This window comes from Hirundo rustica, chromosome 6 (assembly GCF_015227805.2).
Source record: "Hirundo rustica isolate bHirRus1 chromosome 6, bHirRus1.pri.v3, whole genome shotgun sequence".
Taxonomy (NCBI): Eukaryota; Metazoa; Chordata; class Aves; order Passeriformes; family Hirundinidae; genus Hirundo; species Hirundo rustica.
Genome location: NC_053455.1, coordinates 31,261,064 through 31,280,181, shown reverse-complemented (window position 1 = coordinate 31,280,181; position 19,118 = coordinate 31,261,064). Strand labels below are relative to the sequence as shown.

The window sequence follows — 19,118 nt, the reverse complement described above, 5'->3', positions numbered from 1 at the left end:
GGAATGGCACTTGTATGCTTAATGTAGCTTCTGAAGGATGCATAGAGAGTAGTTAGCTGAAAAAAACCAAACATTTGAAATAATTTTTCAGGAATTTCTCTCTCAGCTTGCCTCTCCAGTACATCAGGTAGGTGCAGGTTTACCTCTGCAGAGCATTCTGCACTGCACCATTAACTTCCAGGAGGAAGTGGGACTGTCCAGTACAAGATTACAAGGACAAATGTCTGTTCTGCTCACGTGGCAGCGGAACACCTGCTGAACACCTGGCATCACGCAGTCACCCAGACACAGCGCTGTGAGAAATCTTCTCCCTCTGTGAGAATTCCCCAGCTTTGACTTTGCTGCACCAGACAAGGTGATCAACAGATAGCAATGAAACACATGAAGGGTTGAAACCGCTTGGAGTCTGGTTTCACCTAATTATCCTAAAAGATGTTAGGAAAAGGTAACATTGACTTGTCTTTTTTATATCCCTCAACCATACAAATGGCTGTGTTTCTGGCTGGTTTTTTCCCATACCCAAGTGGCCCAGGTTTATCAGGACCTGATCTGGGGCACACTGCTTGGCTGCTGAGCCACGTTGTCCTCACTATCTTTTCTGCTTGTAATCCAGGCTGCAAAGGACGTAGTTACCCTTGTGCATGTTGCCCAGCCATTAATAAAGACATTAATAGGTGTATCAGTACCCATTTGAGGCCCTGCTGTCCACTAAAAGTGTCACTAATGATTTGCTGCTTGGGGTCAATATTTATTAATGATGAATGCACTGAATGTGGATTGCTCTGGTTTAATAGACAATGCTTGGGCCCTGAAACACTGAAAACACCTCTCCAGTGGCCCAAGTTTTATTGCAACTTCCACATTTATCAGCTGAACTTGAAAATATGCTTAGTCAACACAATCCATTTTCTACACCATTCCCTATCAGTTTGCACCATTTAATTAGCCATGATGATATTTTCTTGCTTCTCTTTTAGCACTTGCCTCATATCAAATCTTCATTCTGTTGGCACTGAAAGCAAGTCAGTTGGACTGGAATTAGGTCATCCTGTTTCCACGGCTGCTTCCCAGACCCCCAGAGCTTTCCTGAGCAGCAAGGCTTATTAATACCCCCACACTATATTAGCAGTTCAGAGATCTCTCTGTGTGGTTAGCTGAAAACCCCCAAGTGCAAATTATGCATTCCTGTGGTTTGAAGGAACAGGAGCCACAGCTCCTCACTGGCTTTTCTGGGGCAGGGCAGCTCACCTCAGGGTCCTGCTCACCCTGTGCTACCGCAGACAAACTGCACTTTCAGCTCTTGGGAAAACAGCAGGTTCCTTCTGATCTGGATTTGACCAAACACTCTTAACTTGCCTTGTACTCCTTTTTTTTTCTCCTTATGGCTTTTGTTTCCCTCATTGCTTGCCCATATTTCCTCATTTCTAATTCATATTTATTGCAGCTATCTTCCCCTTTTCACTGTTTGCCAGTTGTAAATATGTACTTTATTAGTGCATTTACTGCCCCTGAACCCAAGTTCATCTGCAAATCACCAGTACCCAGCTGTCTCAGTGTGGTAATTGGACTTTGCAGAGTAACGTTTTAAGTCAGGGCTGGATGGAAGGGAGCCGCAGCTCCATTATATGCTGCTATGAGCAGTAGTGAAATGGGCTCTTCATATCCTGATATCACTAGCAAAGATGCCATAACAAGTGGAATTGGTGAGGGAGGGAACTGAAGTCCTGGTAACTCCCTGCCCCTCCTTTTCCAGTGAATCACTCCTCCACAGGGCAAGGCTTCTGTGGAAGAGTTATCAGGTACTGTGGCCAGCAGGGTGAGGGAGGGGATTCTGCCCCTCTGCCCTGCTCTGCTCTGGCGATACCCCACCTGTAGTGCCACATCCAGCTCTGGGGTTCTGAGCTTAAGGACAACAACCTGCTGGGGTGAGTCCAGAGGAGCGCCACGAAGATGATCAGAGGGATGGAGAACCTCTCCTCTGAGGAAAGACCGAAACTCTCAGAGTTGGCTATGTTCAGTCTGGAGAAGTATCTGGGGAGACCTTATTGCAGCTTTCCAGACACTAAAGGGGGCTACAGGAAATGTGGGGAGGGACTTTGTAAAAAGTATGTAGTGATAAGACAAGGGGTAATGGCTTTAAACTGAAAGAAGGTAGGTTTGGAATAGATATTAGGAAGAAATTCTTTACTGTGAGGGTGGTGAGGTGCTGGAACAGTTTTCCCAGAGAAGCTGTGGATGCCCATCCCTGGAAGTGTTCGAGGCCAGGTTGGACAGGGCTTTGGGCAGCCTGGTCTGGTGGAAGTTGCCCTGGCCATGGCAGGGGGGTTGGAACGAGATGATCTTTAAGGTGCCTCCCAGCCCAAATCACTCTGTGATTCTAAGAGCCCCCTCACTTTCCACTGATGACAGGAGTCACAGCACCCCTCTTTGAGCCTGGCTACCACCAAACACTCCTGCTGCTCCTTCTGGGGCTTTCCTTGTGAGTCAATATGCACACTAATCCAGGAGAAACCTGTCAGCTTTCCAAGGGCTTTGGAATTTGAACTGGTTTCCATAGGAAGCCCAGCAGCTCAGGACTCCTTGCCTCTGTCCTTGAGAAGAGGTTTCCCCTCCGCAGCAGTTTCATAGTAGCAGATCCCAGCTGCTCATGCAGCCATCAGCTTCCTTTTTACTCAGAGTTTAAAATGTTTGGGGATTTTTTTGTTTGGTTGCTTTGTTTGTTTTTTTCCTTTCCCAGCTGTAGACAAATTAAATCCTTCCCTTTAGGCGGTATAATTGTATAGTATGATCAGCTGAGTATTTAATTTGGTTTAAACTTTAGAAATGTAATCAGCTAAGCAATACACTGACTTTAAGTTCTGAAATAATTTTCATCTGGCAAGAGTAAGATTACAGGAGGCTTACCCTTGGGCTGGAAACAAACACTGGCTTTGGAGCCTGTAGCATAAAATTGGAGAAACATCAAAGGTATTTCAGGCCCAGCCGTAGGAGACCTCAAGATGTGTCACTCAGACTGAAACCTGCCCATGTTTTTGCAGATTTTCAACTTCAGAGCATAGATTAATGAGCCATTTCTCCTGCTGTCTGCTGCAATTTGTGTGTCTCTAGCAAGATGGTCTACTGTCCCAGCATGTTCATTAACTGTTGGGAAGATGGGCCATAAATGATCTGTACCTTTTGCATCTGTACCACTAGTGGAGGTTATTAGTGCACTGAAGGAGAAAGTCACCCTTCCTTGGAAAACAGAAGGGAGATGAAAGGTGAAGAGCCTTCGTGTTGGATGATGAACTGTAAAAGTCAAAACTTTAAAAGTATGTGTAAGTAAATAAAAATCTCCATCTAAGGCTGTAAATTGCTTCCAGTGTTCCTCAGATGGATTATCAGTCAGTCAACCATTCAGGAATTCAAAACATTGCTACAGACTTTCCCAGATCAAAAATAAATCTTCCACATCATCAGAAACATGTATGAGCTAAAAAAAGCTTCTCCATGGAAAGACTAGAGATCTGCCCTGTTGGACAGACTGAAGCACTCTCAGTCCCTGAATTAAAGGAGATGCAGGACTTCTGCTGTTGTAATCCCTGCATGCAGGTAAGTGCACTGCACTGCAGAGTCCGTGAGTGTGTGTAATACAAACTTTGGGAACAGGGGGCTTATAACCAGATTTAAACATGTACATACTTTCATTCCAAGATTGTTGGAGCTTAGACCATCTTTCCTTTTTCTCCCTCCAAAGCTTAGATTGGTGGGAAGAAAACTTTGCTCATGCTTTGGAGAAAATTCTATTCAAGGATATAATTCCAAGCCAGGAAATGCCAGGTCTGGCCATAATATACTGGAAGTGTCACTGAAGCAGACCTATGAAGTTTCATTTTTGCTTTCTAGCCACTCAACACTGGAAGTCTCTCTAGGTCCAAGAGATAAAAAAAATGTACAAGACTCCTTGAGGAGAGGTAGAAACCTCAGGATGGGAAAGATTAAGTCAGAGGAGGCTGTCTTGTACTCCTCTGTTCCTCCTGCAAGAATGCATTTATTTTCTTCATTTTAATAGGCTGCATAAAGATCACCCTGAAATGCAGCCCCAGACCGTCCCTCCAAGATCCAAAGGTAGACGTGAACTAAGGTCCTAAAATGAAAGCACTCCGGGTTTTCTTCAGCACATCCCATGCAATATGAATCTAAACCAGACAGCTGCAGAAAAAACAAGACAGAATCAGCTGGTCAGAGCCAGGGGCAGCCTTGCTGCTGACAGCCACGCTGGCTGCACATGGAAGAGTGGCCCCAAGTGAGTAACAACATGTGGCAGGCCCATCAAGAGAGCGATGTGAGGCCTGGCTGGGGCTTCTTGGCTTCTTCACATCAGTGGGTTAGAGTTGTCAAGCTCAAGAGTGAGAAGTCAATTCTGTTACCTTACTGCTGAGGTTTTTAGAAGTCACTTTTTGAAGCAGGCAATGAATTTCCATTCAAAACCTAATTAGGTATTAGGGGTTTTCCTTGTTTGTTTTTAAATACATTTCAACTCCTTTCCTATTTCCTGACAGAATTCAGTTCTGAAGCTCATGCTGTTTCCTCTTCTGCCACACAGCCACATTTTAAAGAGTACTATCCCATGAGTACTTAACCTTAAATGCTGAACTAAAGCCTAAGCTCTTTGAAAATACGCATTAGGCTTTCCTTGAAGCAACCTTTGTTTCAGTCTTTGTTCTGGAAGCAGGACACTGACACGTAAGACTTTCCCAAAGATCATGTGGTTTGACCATTTAGGAATGGCCAGAAGGTGAGCCCTGGAAGTACCTAGGAACTGGTGCTTTCTGCTGTTATTGCTGCTAATAAGAAGCTGTGGTTTGTGAAGTAAAATATAGTCTGGGACTACATTACACCTAGAAACCTGCAACTCCTGTAGCATCCAATTGTGAAAGTGCTAGACATAGCCAGAGGCATCGTCTGGCTGCGAGGGACCTGATCTCCCCTTCAAAAGTTCAAATACAGGCATTTTTTTGTGTGCTCATAGGAGCATTTTTACCCATTTGCACCACAGCTCCAAATAGCCAGAGTGCTAACGGCAGCTTCAGCAAAGGCACAACTCTGATCAACTCTGAAAGCTGCGACTGCACCAACCTACATCTGCGAAGCAACACCAGAACTGCTGCTGAGACCATGCAAAACTGCAACTTAATGGGAAGATATCCCTGAGACACAGAAGCTGAGCTTGCCAGCTATATCCCAGAAAAAATAGCTCACTGACTTGGCCAGTCAGCTCAGGAGGGAGGTATTATGCATCTACAATAAAATGATAATATAACAAAATCATACCCACCCCACCCAATTTGTAAGGGCCATTCTCCCACATTCAAGACAATGGTAAGCATTCAGAGCTGCATCAGCATCTCCATCTGGAACAGAGACCACTCAGGATGGAGAAGGGAGAAAGGGTCCTCCAGCATTTTCTCACCAAACCATAAACCAGCAGGGCTGGGCTCAAGGCTCTGCTCCAGGTACTTATGGAAGGAACTGTTTCTATTTCCTTTTCCCTTTGCATTTCAGACAAACGATGAACAAACCCCATCCTGAATAATGCAATAGGCTGATGCTTAGGATGCTCAAGTGAAAGCCAGGAGAGCCAAGTTCAAGTCCTTGACTTCAATCAGGTGAAGTAGAAACATCAGATTCAAATTATTTCCTCTGATCACAGAACACACTGATGTCTGGGATTTCTCTGCTTTTAATCTGCACAACCCAAGAAAACTTTGGCAATCTTGGAGCCTCCCATAACCAGTGGGATGTTGGTTTGGGATTTTTTTTATTGAGAGGGGGGTGGTGGTGACGGTTTTGTTTTTTTCTCTTTTTTCCCCCTAGAGAATTGCCATTTTCTCAGATGTTTGAAACGGTTCTTGTTCATGAGAGAGCATTAGCTAGGCTAATTAGTGCATCCCGACACAGCTGCAGGAGTGTGCTGATGTGTTTTATAAATTATGTATGTACTTGGATTAGTTTATTGAAGAGTTCCTGAAGAACCATGTACATGTGCACATAGTAATTCAGCTGTTGCAGCCATTTGCATTTCTCTGGTACTCTGGAGATCCTGCAGCACAGCCCTGAGCTTCCCTGGCCTGACAAAGACACGCAGATAATCTGAGTGGCTGAAAATGACAGAGAGCATCAGGTGTCAAGGGCACCCCTGCCAGTACCAGCGCCTGTAAAAAGGAGATGAAAACTCTCTAACACAGAGCACTTTTACTGAATGAGGCAGTAAGAACAATCTCATCTTGCTGTCTTCCACGAACAGCAAAATAAATTAACTGCAAAGGAAAGCAGCCCAAGACTTCAGTAATAACAGGCCACATCAGCTTGTGATGGCCACAGTGAGCAAGAGAAGCAAGAGACCTCTACGTAATCACAAGGATGTGACAATGCAGGTAAGTACAAGACCTCAGAACTGGACCTATCTTCTTTAAATGTTTGAGGAATAGCGATTTCCCAGCTACCAAATGACATAGGTTATATGCAGGGAGTAGGATCACCTACTCTATTATGAAATGTAGCAGAAAAAAATCCACTGCAAATTTTGGAGGAAAGGCTCTGAAATAAGTCTTTCTTCCCATTTATTACTCCAGCTGAGACAGGCTGGATTTCAGAATTTTCTGCAAGCAGAATCCTGTATTCTTCCCTTCTTGAGGCAGCTGTTTCTACTCATGCTTAGTCTGTAAGAGCTGCTTCTAAACAGCAAAGTGTCATCTCCATTGAGCCACTCACCTTGCTTTGGTAAAATGTTCACTGGAGAGCTGGAAAAAACCCAGATGAACTTTGGCTGATAGATCTCATATCCTCCTGCATCTCTACATGCAGTTAATACTCCAGGCCAGACAAGCCTCATGCTTGCTCTTCAGAGGAAGAGTCAGCTTTGACCCTCTCTTTAAACAGAGAAAGCTGAAATAAGCAAATACAGTCTGTGACCTTGTAGAAATATAAAAAAGAACTTCATTAAAAATCAGTATTTCTCTGTCTAATGTGTTCTGGGGAGATGTAAGGGAGGGTTTTTCTTTTCCACTGATAAGGTTCTCTGGACGTGAACTATAGAAGGTGGCCTAGCAAATTTCCTGCCGTAACAAGCTGCATGGTAAGCAAATAGTGACTAACAGGGTAGTTCAATATTTACACAGGCTCTTCGGTTTTAAGTACATGGCAGATTATTAGTAAAGGTAAAATCTCTTCCGATAAATTAGTAAGATTTTCCACCTATCAGTTTATTCTTTCCCCAGAAGTAGGGAGCGACAATTCCAAGCACACAGCAAAACTCACATGGAAACTGGGCACACAGCAGGATGAGCAAACCAGTGTAGGGGGGGAGAGCAAATACACAGGATCTATGACAGAGTGAAGCAACCTGCACAGAGCAGCTCTTCTCAGTGTTGGCTATCTGAAGGGGACATGTTGCTGCTTGCTGGCTTGCTTTTTTGGGTCTCTACCACATAATGGAGCTGCCTACTGCTGATAACACTTATTTATTTGAGGAGGTGAAGCTTCTGCTTCAGAAGCTGCAGTTCTTGTGTGCACTGAAGTTTCCTGTGAACAAAAGGTTAAGACTGCAGCTTGCCTTCCTCCTCCTGCCTGAGAGAAACTAGAAATAACAAGAATGCATACAGCATAGGAGGTTGTCTTTGGGAAAACCACAGCAATCCTTTGTGCCCAGAGCCTGTCTGTACAGGAGCAGGGAGGTTGGATTAGATGACCTCCAGCGGTCTTTTCCAACCTTACCCATTCTGTGATTCTGTAACACCAAGCCTGGGAGCTTTTATTTTGCTTTTCAAAACAAACAAAAAAAACCAGAAAGTGAGACCACAAGGCATTTTGGAAAACACCAGGAGATGACCATGTCAAAGAAGAGTAGAGATGCTCATTCACTAGAAGTGAGGGATGAGAAAATTTTCCAAAGTTTTATGTTTTTAAAACATATAAAGTTTTGACTCGACAACCTCAAGATTTTGGCTAAGAGTCAGAATTTACAGTAAGATGTTTATACAACTGAGGAAAACACTTCCATAGTGATCTTGATTGCAGGGATGTACAATGTAGTAAGTACAGAACAATTTTTTCAATAAAGTAACAATGTACCAGAGGTTGCTCTTATTGCCACTTTCACTTGTGTTTGCAAACAACCCTTTGCCTTTCTCACCTAGAAAAGCAGAGCCAGTGTGGGCAGACAGCCTATGACAGACTACTTACAGTAGTTGTAAGACAATGTTTCAGGTCATGTTCTTCACTCTCCCTCCCACACCTTTCCCTCACAGCACCCCCCCTTCTGAAGTGCTCCTTCACTTTCATCCTGTTTTAACACGGCTTTTTCCTACTTTCCCGAGGAACCAGAGAGTTGTGGATCTGAAATAATTATTCTGAGGCCAGTGCTCTACAGCAATGTGCTGCTAGAGTTGTATTGAAAGCAAAATTTTCCAATTCCTTAAAATAAACTAACCCTTTCCCAGTTTTAGACTTGAAAGCCTTTGAAAATTAAAGGGTCCAAAGAAACCTCTTTTTCTGTTGCACATACATGTAGTTTTTCTGTCCTTTACAGATGGTTTGTTTTCCCTTCACAGAGTGACTCTTCTTACCTTGTTGCTAGGGAAGCAAGTGCAATTTCACTAATTCCAGCATGCCAGAACTGAGATGACTCACCAGGTACTCCGCTCAAAACAGTGCCCAGGCAAGAAACAACTCTGTCCACTACAGAGTACTCCAGTTTTTGGCAGCAAGAGCTGTGCTCTTGTCCAAGTTCTGATTGCCAGACTTGAAGACCCAGTCTCGCCACATGTGGGGACAGTTCTCTGAAGCTCTCCCTTACATCAGAGCACTGCTGAATACATCTATCCATCTACAATTTCAAATATTAGCAGCACAGTGGTGGAAAACCAACCCTGATATCCAATCCCAACCTGTTTTGGGCTGCAAAAACTGATTAAAAAGGCATTTTCCAGACTTTACCAAATGTTGCTGTTAACATGGATCAGTTACATTATCCATACTTCAGCTATTTTCTGTTTGGTCTACAGCTTCCCAAAAGTAAGAGCATGGGGGAAGGGTGGGCACAATCAAGATATATCCCAACACCCCAAACCATCATCATCATCATAATTATCATGATCACAACAATAGTGATGATGAAGATGAACGTCTATGTGTTAAGATCACAGAGGCATGTTTCAATGCCTGCTTTTTAAAAGCCCTTGGTTAGAATGAGGTCTACAGCATAACACCTGCTTCTTGCCAACAATCATACTTCTATATAGTGATGACACTGTGTTACTCAGCTCTTTTTGTTAAAAAAGCCCACAAAATTGTATGTCACCATGGGAACAGTCTAAAGTTGATTTTGGAAAGAGACTCATTTCCTATAGCTTTTCTGTTGGCATGAAAATAATGTCACTGAACTGTATCAGAAGTAAGTGCATTATTAAGTATCATCTCTGAAGACACCATCCATTTCTGATAATATCCTCCCAAATAGTTGCATTTCTTTACTTTCTGAAGCAGAATAAAGGGCCCAGAAAAACTTCTCCCATGTTTTCCTCAACAAGAAACACACCCTAATTGTGTGATCTATCAGCAGCGTGATCTAATTTCACCATTCTTCAGCCTGCAATATGTTGTGTCAGTATGGAAAACTTCCTCCTTAGAAGAACAATTAAACTTTAAAGCAGTCATCCTGGTTGGCTGGCTGAACAAATGACACATGTTCACACAAGAATTATTCAGTCAACCATCTTAATAAGGATTTACTTTAAACAGAACCTTGTATGGGTACACTAGACTCAGTCTCATTAAGGAGCAAGTTGGATTTTTATACAGCATGAACCACTGGCAATCTAAAACAGACCCACTGAAGAACAGAATGGAGAATCAAACGCAATGTTTCAGACCCAAGCTCTATGTGCCTTTAATACTTTTCTTTTTCCTTTTCTTTTTGAGAGAGCGCACACTACGACAGACATTTGCATTTATCATGTTTTTAACTTCTTTTCTAAGGATGAACTCTCTGAATCTGGATCTTCCAACTCCACTCTGTGTCTTTTCAGTCCTCCGAGAGATTGAGTGCTCTCACTGCCTGAAGGATGCAGGTCAGCAGTATCCTCTCTTGTGCTCACATTGTAGCTGTTGGAGTCCATTTCAGACAGGCAGCAGTCTTTGTGCAAGGTCACACCCACCTGTACAAGGTTGCCTTTATCAGCATTTGAGTGCACCTGTAGTCCCTGCGTCACAGACTCCTGCTCTCCAAAACTCTGTCCATTGTTGAAGCATGAAGGGTGAAGATGCAAGTGGCCATTATTGTGGTTAATGCAGGAGGGGTCGAAGCTCCTCTCCTCACTGCCTTCAGTCTGGTTTCTGGAGCAGTGACCTGACATGCTACAGATGGGAACAGTGGAGAATGGAGGGACCAGTGAGTGATGGCTTGGTGCTGGTTGACAGTTCTGACTATTTTTCTGTTCCACAAGTCCTGTGGTCTGAATGCAAGGTTCTTCGGTACAGCTATTTAGCCCTTTGCAGTTAGCTTTTCCATTGAGCTTTTTAGTCTCAAAAGAATGCTCTACACCTCCACTGCTTGCATCTTCAGATGTGTTTTCTTGACCCTCCATCCGCCGCTGATTGTCATACTCATGAGCTGGACCATTACTAGAATTTTCTACCCCACCACATTCTTTTATATTTTCTCTGTTGCGGTTTTCAGCAGAAAGAGCTGAGGAACCCTGAGGAGCTACTGAACTTAAGTTCCTAGCATCTTCCTTAGTTAGTGAGCGTGTTGCACTGTGCCTTCCACTGGTTCCTGGTTTCCCTTCATCATTTTCTCCATCTCCTCTGGAGGATTCACCATCTTTATTAGCTGAATATGATATGTAAGAATAATGGAGCCATTTGTAAGCTTTGTAAATCTTTCTCTCTACTGATTCACTGTCTGAACAAGGGGACGTCCTTTCTTTAAGAACTTCTTTATTGGCCGAACTCCTTTCTGGTGAAGAAGCTGGAGAGGAAGAAAGATCATCTACTTTGATCTGGGGGTAATCATATATGTCCTCACCTATGTAAGGGGTTATATTCTCTGTGTTAGTGCTAGTCCTTTCCTCCTTGTGCACCTTCTGTCGGCGCCTCAGCGCATTGCGTTGCCTCATCGATGTGCGTCTTTCATTCAGTTCCTCCTCATCTTCTGTACTGCTGCTGCTGCTGGAACTGCTGGATTCATTCTCCTCAGGACTTGGAGATGGTGGCCGTGGGAAAAGGTCTGTATCTAGTTCTGCCTCACAGGTATTGTCATCCGAGTCAGATTCATTGGAAAGGGCCAGGAGACGTTTGTCCTGATACTTTCTCAGTGCAGAGAGCCTCTGCTGACGGGAAGCCACGTCTTCTCTGGCTGAGGGGGACGCAGTTGATCTTAAGGCCCTTAAGTTATAGGCAGTCTCATCAGACTCTTCAGCCACCTGTGGTGGGGAGTGATGCAAAGAGGTGGAGGACTCCGACTCGCTGTAAGCAGAGCGTTCACTTACTCCTGCGTGGAGCTGCAGGATTGTGCTCTCGCTGAGGTCGCTGTCTGAATCAGAACTCCAGCCCTCGATCTCCCTGCGCACGAGAGAGTCAAAGAAGGCCATCATCCGTGGATCTTCCTGGACTGATTGGTTGGCATAATCGTGGGACAAACCACTACCACTGTTCAACACAAGACTGATGTACTCTTCATGAGTGTAGAGGCAACGCGAATCATCCTCAATCCTACCATCCAGGTCCCCTGTGCAGTCAGGCTGCTTGTAGGGACTCCAGATCTGTAACAGAAAGTAAAAACAAAACATATGTCTTTGAATTCATAAACTATTATAAGCATTTGGAATGGAACAGTAGCTCAAATACCCAGAATAGCTGCAGGTTGCCGATTGTTTTTATTAATTTTTACCCTTCAGTATCATACTTGCAAGTATTACAGAGCTGTGGGATTTTTTTCCCCTTTACAAATGTGTTTTTCCTGCATTTACTTCACCCATACAGAATATAAAAGCTCTCACACTGCAAATTATCCATCATTTTGGTAATTCATTGTGTGATAATTTCTCCCAAATTGCAGGGCTCTATTTTTATGTAATAAGGGATGCTTACTCACTAACAGTAAGAATAGTTTGTTGCCAACAATACAGTCTTAGCACTAATGAAAGCACTTGTTTCCCAGGAAACTAGAGTTGCTGGTGCCAGTGGTGTAGAGTAACATTTCATCCAGCTACGTAGTCAGTCCCACCTGATCAGCAGGCAGGGAGTTGAATGCATGGAGATGAAAAGTAGAGCTGCACTACTCCCTTTAGGGAACAGTTACAAAGAAAAGAAATCTTCCAAAATCCTCTGAAGACACACCAACAGTTTTAATAGGTAAAGCTGAAGAGTTTTACTGAAAGCTACTTTTGAAGTGTACTGAGCAACAGTCTTGATTATGCTGTCCGTCTATCCTTCCCTCAATTTTTCTGGTATGGAGAGGAAAAGGGGAAAAAAAGGCTCCAAAGAAGACCCACCAATATCCCTAAGAAACTGGTAATCCATAGCAAACATAATAGTTGGATGTCCTCACCCTTCTCAGATTCACTTACAGATTTGGGGGCAATGTGATTATGACATTCTGTGGACAACCACTATCACTTTGGATCAATGGCTAATGGAATGAACAATGCCTTACTGTAAGCAGAACCAGTATGTAGCTTATCTACAACAATGCCTTAATGTTCTGCTTATAAAAGATCTGATCTCAGCCATGCTTTGGTTTTATCATGCTAACAAGCTCAGGGGAAAAAAATTCTAGGCCAGCACTCTATACCAGGTTGGACTTTTGGGATAGTCTTTGGAAAAAAAAAAATCTAACAATTTTCCCAACAGAAATTAAGTTTTGTTCCAAACAGACAAAACTACTAACAAAAAGAGTGTTTTCCATGTATAAATTACACAATCAGCATTCATATTACAGATACCTAGTTAACACATGCAACATAACCCGATACTACCATGACAAGCAATATAAGAAAAGCCCACACAAATGCAAATTACTCTGTGTTCACTGAGATTTTCAACAGTGTACAAAAATCCCTTACACCTTTAATAATGGAAGCAAAATGAAATAAATTACCTTGCTAATACTTGTCTGGAACAGCCAAATTTAAGACAAACAAGTAAATTTTATTCAGGAAATCTCCCAAATTTGAAAGGTTTTACTTTGAATTCTGTAATTTATGGTTAACAGAACTTCCACAAATGATCTGGCTAGATAGATAAGAGACACTATTCTAAAATTAAAGCAGGCTGCAGATATACTTTCTTCTGCAGTCATCAAGCTGCCTTTCAGAGCAAAGGGAAAGGAACTTTACATTGCATTACATCAGGCTGTTTCTAGGACCATCTCAACATCAAGGTATATTTGCTATTGGTACTTAATTGCTTTTTTTATTATTTGCAGAACTTCATCAAATTCTCTCCCAGTGCAGTTCTTTAATATGACACTTGAAACCAGAATGAAGACAGTTTTCTGTTGCTTGGTTCAAGCACCGCACTTACCAGACATATAGCCCAAAGGACAAGCATCACGTTTGGATGAAGATAACAAAACCCAATCTAGCCTACAATGTACAGAATTTCAGCAACCAAACTTAACCTTTTTGAACTACTCAAGAGAAAAGAAAGAATTACTCTTCATCCTCAATTTTCCAGGCTCCACTTCCTAAAGACAATGCAGGAAAAACTTTCTCTCAGTGAATCCATGAGAGAGATTGTTGATTTGTGGATACACCGTGTTTTTTAATAGAAAAATAGAACTCTGCTTGCTGAAAAGACTACTCTTGGGTTGCTGCCTTGAAGATTTATGTAGCGTGTGTTCAGTACCTTCTCTCACAACCTCAGATCTTTTCCCCCTTTGTCCCACTACTGAGCACTTCAGCAAGCAGATCAGATCTTTTTTAGAAGCATGTAACTTCTTGTAAATGCTTTGTACTCTGTGCTTAGACAGGCAGGCTGGCATGCCCCTTCCTCAGATAATCTTAGCAGTGTTAGATTGGTCACTAGGTTTTATAAAGCAGGGTTTTTTAATTATTTTTTTAAAAAGAGAATTAGAAAATGCTTAGATCTGGTATGAACCAATATAAATGGAGGAGAGGTAGTCTGCTCCAAAGTCCCTCTGAGAAAGACCTGTTTGTAATGAAATTAATCTAAAAAGGTACATAAATTGTGTGCACAGAGATATTCTACATCCTTGGTAGCACTACTATATCTTTCTGCTCTCTCTGCAAGCATCAGCAAAAACGGAGCGGTATAAAATATTGAGAAAATACAAAGAGTCCACAGTGAGACTTTTCCCTTCCAAGAGAGATTTGTTCACAGAGAAGTAATAAAGAGAAGTCAAGGGAATTCAGGATGAATACCTTGTTTGTACGGGATAAGTTGTCTCTGGAGAATGATATCCCTGCATTTTAGATTTTTTTTTTTTTTTATGAGGGAGTGCAAAGGCCTGCCAGAGTCACAGAAAGAAATCAGACTAAGAATCTATCCTTGGCAGAATGGGGAAGTCTTTAACCTGGCATCAACTGATCCAGTGCTCTCTGTGGCATCTGAAATGGACTTCTTTGTAAATGGAATGCCTTTGCCTTTTTCTTATCCTCTGACTGATGCCATGTCGAGGAATAATGTGATCAAACTGGAGAAAATAAGTTGGCAAATCAACCCACTGAAGCACCAATTTATCAAGAAGTTCTTTCTCTGTCAGAAGCTTAAGGAGATGAATATTACTCACTGATGACCTGAGTACAGATATAAAAATAGGAACAATAACAGAAAACGGGAATACAAAACTGGTTCTCTACTCAGTAGATATCTACTGACAGCATCTTTGAATTGCTTGTATTCCAGGGTGGTGACCCCCCAAATTTTAAAACAAAAAAGGAGTAATGCCTGTGGCGTGAGAATAATTAAAAACAGTAAGATTATCTGATTAGGCAGAGGCAGATAGTCACAATGACATTAATCTGTCACCATAGCAACGTGTGCAAATAGACTTTGTTATCTCCGACACACGATTTTTAAACAAATGGGACCCACAACAGTTGTGCTCTGTTCCACAATATTCCATTTTCAATACAAAACAGAATTTTTTCCTGAAAATCATTATGCATGTCATCTATTTTATCTCTCCTGGAACTGTCTCCTAACTGCACAATTCTCCATGGCCCTCCTCTAAGTACAACACATCAGAGGGAATGCCTCATTTATTTCTCTTGCAATGCAATCTGTTTTCCTGTCAGCATATCCCAATGTCTTCTGCACTTAACTGAGGGGAAAGTGGTATTTTTCTATTTTGTATTGCTTTAGCCCTTGTGGTGAATGCTTGATGCAAATGATTATTTTAGTTTGCAGCTGCACTTTTTCATACAATTTTACTGATGTTCAGTAAATGAAGGGCAATGAACAATTCACTTGGGTTCATGTGTCCATTACACACTGTCTGGAGTCGAGGCTCCTAATGTCTTCTGTTAATGAGATTGTTGGGTCTTATTTTTGGTCCTAGCAGAAATCAAGCCCTAAACCAATGAAATACTGAATTGTATTCTAGTGGATACTTTACAACAAAATAAAACTAAAGCAAAAAACCCACAACCACAAACATCAAAACCATTCTTGTGAATGCTACTCTTTTCTGTGGGGCTAGGCCTGAGATGAATTTGTACCTCATTTGCAATCCGCATTAAAATAGCAAATGTGTTGGCAGAAGCTCATGGAATTATTGAAGGGCTTGATGCTGGTGCTATCAGTTCCTCCCTTCTTGAAGTACTAAATTTAAGCCAGCTACTCCAAAAATCAAGAGCTCAGACAAACAACTACTTGCATCCACGTTTTTAACACATCACCATGTCTCTACAATTGTTTCTACAATTGCAACCAACCACAGTGAAGTTATCTTCTGCGATTTAATTCCAGAAAGGATTTTAGAAGACATTTGAGGCATACTAAAAAGAAGGACACTTTTAAAGAAAGTGATTAAAACAAATAAACCAAAAGGAACAAAGTAAGAAAACATAAATAATTTAACTATGATTTTTATTTATGGTTCCTTCTCCTGTCATCTCAATTTCTCTGAGCAAGCACACCAAGCATTTATATAGGGGAAAGAAAGACAGCCATGCAAAGGAAAGACTTGTGTTCCCAGCTGTTTTTAATGCAGTAAATGGCCCCGCAGAACTGCTGGTGCTGTTTTTCCTGTTTTGCCCTTCTGCTAGTGGCAGTTACTAGTCTCCAACCTACCCACAGAAGTAACTGGAATGAAGAAGAAACCACCTTAGTACAGTCACCTGCAAACTGCTCTGCAGTTAGAGAGGCAGCTCAGACAAGACATGAGCACTGAAAGTACCCGAGCCCCAACCAAGGCACATTACAAGCTGAGACAAAAGGACACACAACAAAAGGGTAAGAAGTTCTGGCTGGCCAACAAACTTAATACATTAAACACCTTTCCCTTAATTTTTTTTCTAGCTTGGAATTCAGTTCCTTCAAAGCAGCTGCACAAGTTCCCCTGCACACATAGTGGCACAACAGGAGTTCTCTTCTAAGGAAGCACTCAGGCAGAGGTGTCTTCCAAAGAGTTACACAACCTGTGACTGCAGCCTTAATCAAATTAACCTTTTAATCACTAGGCAAAAAAAATGCCCGGCCAAAACCCTAGCAGAAGTACACAAAAGCAACACAGGGGATGTTTATACCAATGCTAATCCAACAGTCTAAGCACACTCATGCAGGAAGGATTCATAGGGTGAAAGGTCAGCAGATCTAGAATCTAAAAGGCAAAATTCAGACTGCATGAATCAAGTTCCTAAAGCAAAAAAAAAAAAAAGCCTCTGGCAAAACTGTTGTTAAACAGTGGCAGTTTGACTGCTTGGAAATTGAAAAATCAGTGAGCTGCTAAGATTGTTCAATGCACTTTTGTTCAAAGCCTGTATTTAATATATTTGTGATCAAACCTGTCAGGCAGGCACAGATGAAGAAAAAAGAATTAAAGTACTGGGGGAAGACAGAAAAGAAGGAAAGCTGAACTACAGTCAGAACCCAAATGCTGACAGTAGCTGTAATGCAAGCAATGCAGAGGGGCATTGGGCCACAGTCCCAGGATTTTGGGTCAGTTCTGGTCCATAAGTTATATATCACTAAAACAGGACAAGTTCATGCTGTCAACTTGTACTGGACAAAAGCATTTACCATATTCTAACAACATTATTTATAGCCACATGCAGGTAAGACTTCCATGAAGTCATTCAACAAATAGTTACGATCAACAGCAGTTATTTTTATCCTACTTCAAAATTAAATGGTTATGGCTTTTTTCACATTGTTGGTAGACCTAAATTATAGCAAAATATCTATGGCAGCAGAATGCAAATCACATTAGTGCAGCATTATCCTTTGCCCTCCCAGCCCTCAAATAACAAAATTTGGTTTGGCCTTGCTCCCACAGTATTGACTGTCTTTGCTTAAGGAAAGAAAATTTCAGAACCTAAAAAAGTTTCTTATGTCTTTTAGTTTCACAGAAAAAAGGTAAAAAAACTTCCTAAAAGTAATGTACATTGTTAAAGGATTCAGAAAGATACTGTGTAAGGTATTAAGAGTCCTTCCTCTGGAAGCCACAGAAAAGGTATGTTGAATTGATTCGATGCATAAGTACGTACAAAAATTACAGAAGGTCTTCAGAGGCATTATTCAGGCAAGTCAGTCTAGGCTAAGGTTCAACAATACTCTTTGGAGATATTTTTATTACATTTTAGGCCACAGTATCACAAGTTGTAGGAGATCACATTACAACTGTAACCAAACTCAGGAGCAAACGAGACAAAACATTTTATAAAACAATAAGGAGAAGACAGGATGGGTGTGGAATAGAATGATGCTGAGCAAAACAAAGTATCTTCCTGAAAGACTGGAAGAACACATTTTCTGATCACTAATCTTACCTTTATAATCTTTTCAACGCCAGAAGAACAGATCATGTAGGTGTGAGGATTAAACCGCACTTGGTTTACAATTGACCGATGACCTTTCAATACCATAAAAGCACCATTGACGACCCTGCCAATGCCACCTAGGGGAAAACAAGCACACATGGACGTGAATAATTAAATCTTCATATTGCTTTCAGTCATAGTCATTTAAAGTCCTATTATATCTGACAATGTGCTTCAGCTTTATTTTGTAATATTTTAAGGCCTGGTGTTGGCTGCAGAATTCCAGTTTTATGAGCAATACCCCTATGGGAAGCTGTAAGTTTGATGAGAAGCATCCTTCCTGCAAATTACAGCTTAAAGGTTTTCTTTGATTCATCTAAACAAACAATGAAGGTTTTTGACGTGATATGACAAATATGCGAACAAGAACAACATGCATAGTGAAATCAGCAGTGAAACCTAAGGCATGACACAGACATTTTGTAAATCTGAAGCAGAGACAAATAAAGAGGTTGGCTTTTAACAGCGGTACTATTTTTCAAATTTATTTTTTAAATCAGCAATTTATTACTGTCACAGTTGACTCCAGTCTGATGAATGGGAAGGACCTGAAATAACACATCTGAACAGTGGGTTATATCATTCTTTGTCACAAGGCAGTGAATTAGCCAAAGAGGAATGCTTTTGTGCTAGTGGCAAAACTCAGAACAGAAGCCAATTAACTTTTCTGCTTGGTCATTGACTATTACTAGGCCTATACACCAAAGCAAGAAACAGTCACACAGTATTTTTTTTTTATATTCATAGACTCACACAATTAAAACTACAATTTTGTTAGAAACCACGCCTGTGTATCTGAATAAACAAGTGTCCATCAACATGATATGACTTAACATTTTCAGTGAAAGAAAACAAAACTTTTAAAAGCTGTGAAGTAAAAACTGACAATCACTTCAGATGAAAATCAACTTGCTATTTAAAACTTCATAGGTTGTAAGTACACCTTACAGAAAATTAAAATAATTTCACTAGCTTCTATGCTACTTCTAGTCATCTTTACACTAAACAAATTTTATGTTCCTCCTGTTGAAAATCTTTGCTATCTTCCTTTGACCCAAACAGGAGCTATTTCAG

At 41.5% G+C, this 19,118-nt stretch overlaps 1 protein-coding gene across 2 annotated transcripts in view; it reads right to left on the bottom strand.

Annotated features, from left to right (window-relative positions):
• Positions 1-9,739: 9,739 nt before the first annotated feature.
• Positions 9,740-19,118, bottom strand: part of DCAF5 (DDB1 and CUL4 associated factor 5) — a 68,351-nt gene continuing 58,972 nt past the window's right edge. For both annotated transcript variants that reach the window (XM_040068198.2, XM_040068199.2), the window contains exons 8-9: positions 17,994-18,121; positions 9,740-11,801 (exon numbers count right to left, since the gene is read on the bottom strand). In XM_040068198.2, the coding sequence (XP_039924132.1) occupies positions 9,993-11,801; positions 17,994-18,121 (1,937 nt within the window). In that variant the 3' untranslated portion in view covers positions 9,740-9,992. The remainder of the gene's footprint in view (positions 11,802-17,993; positions 18,122-19,118) is intronic.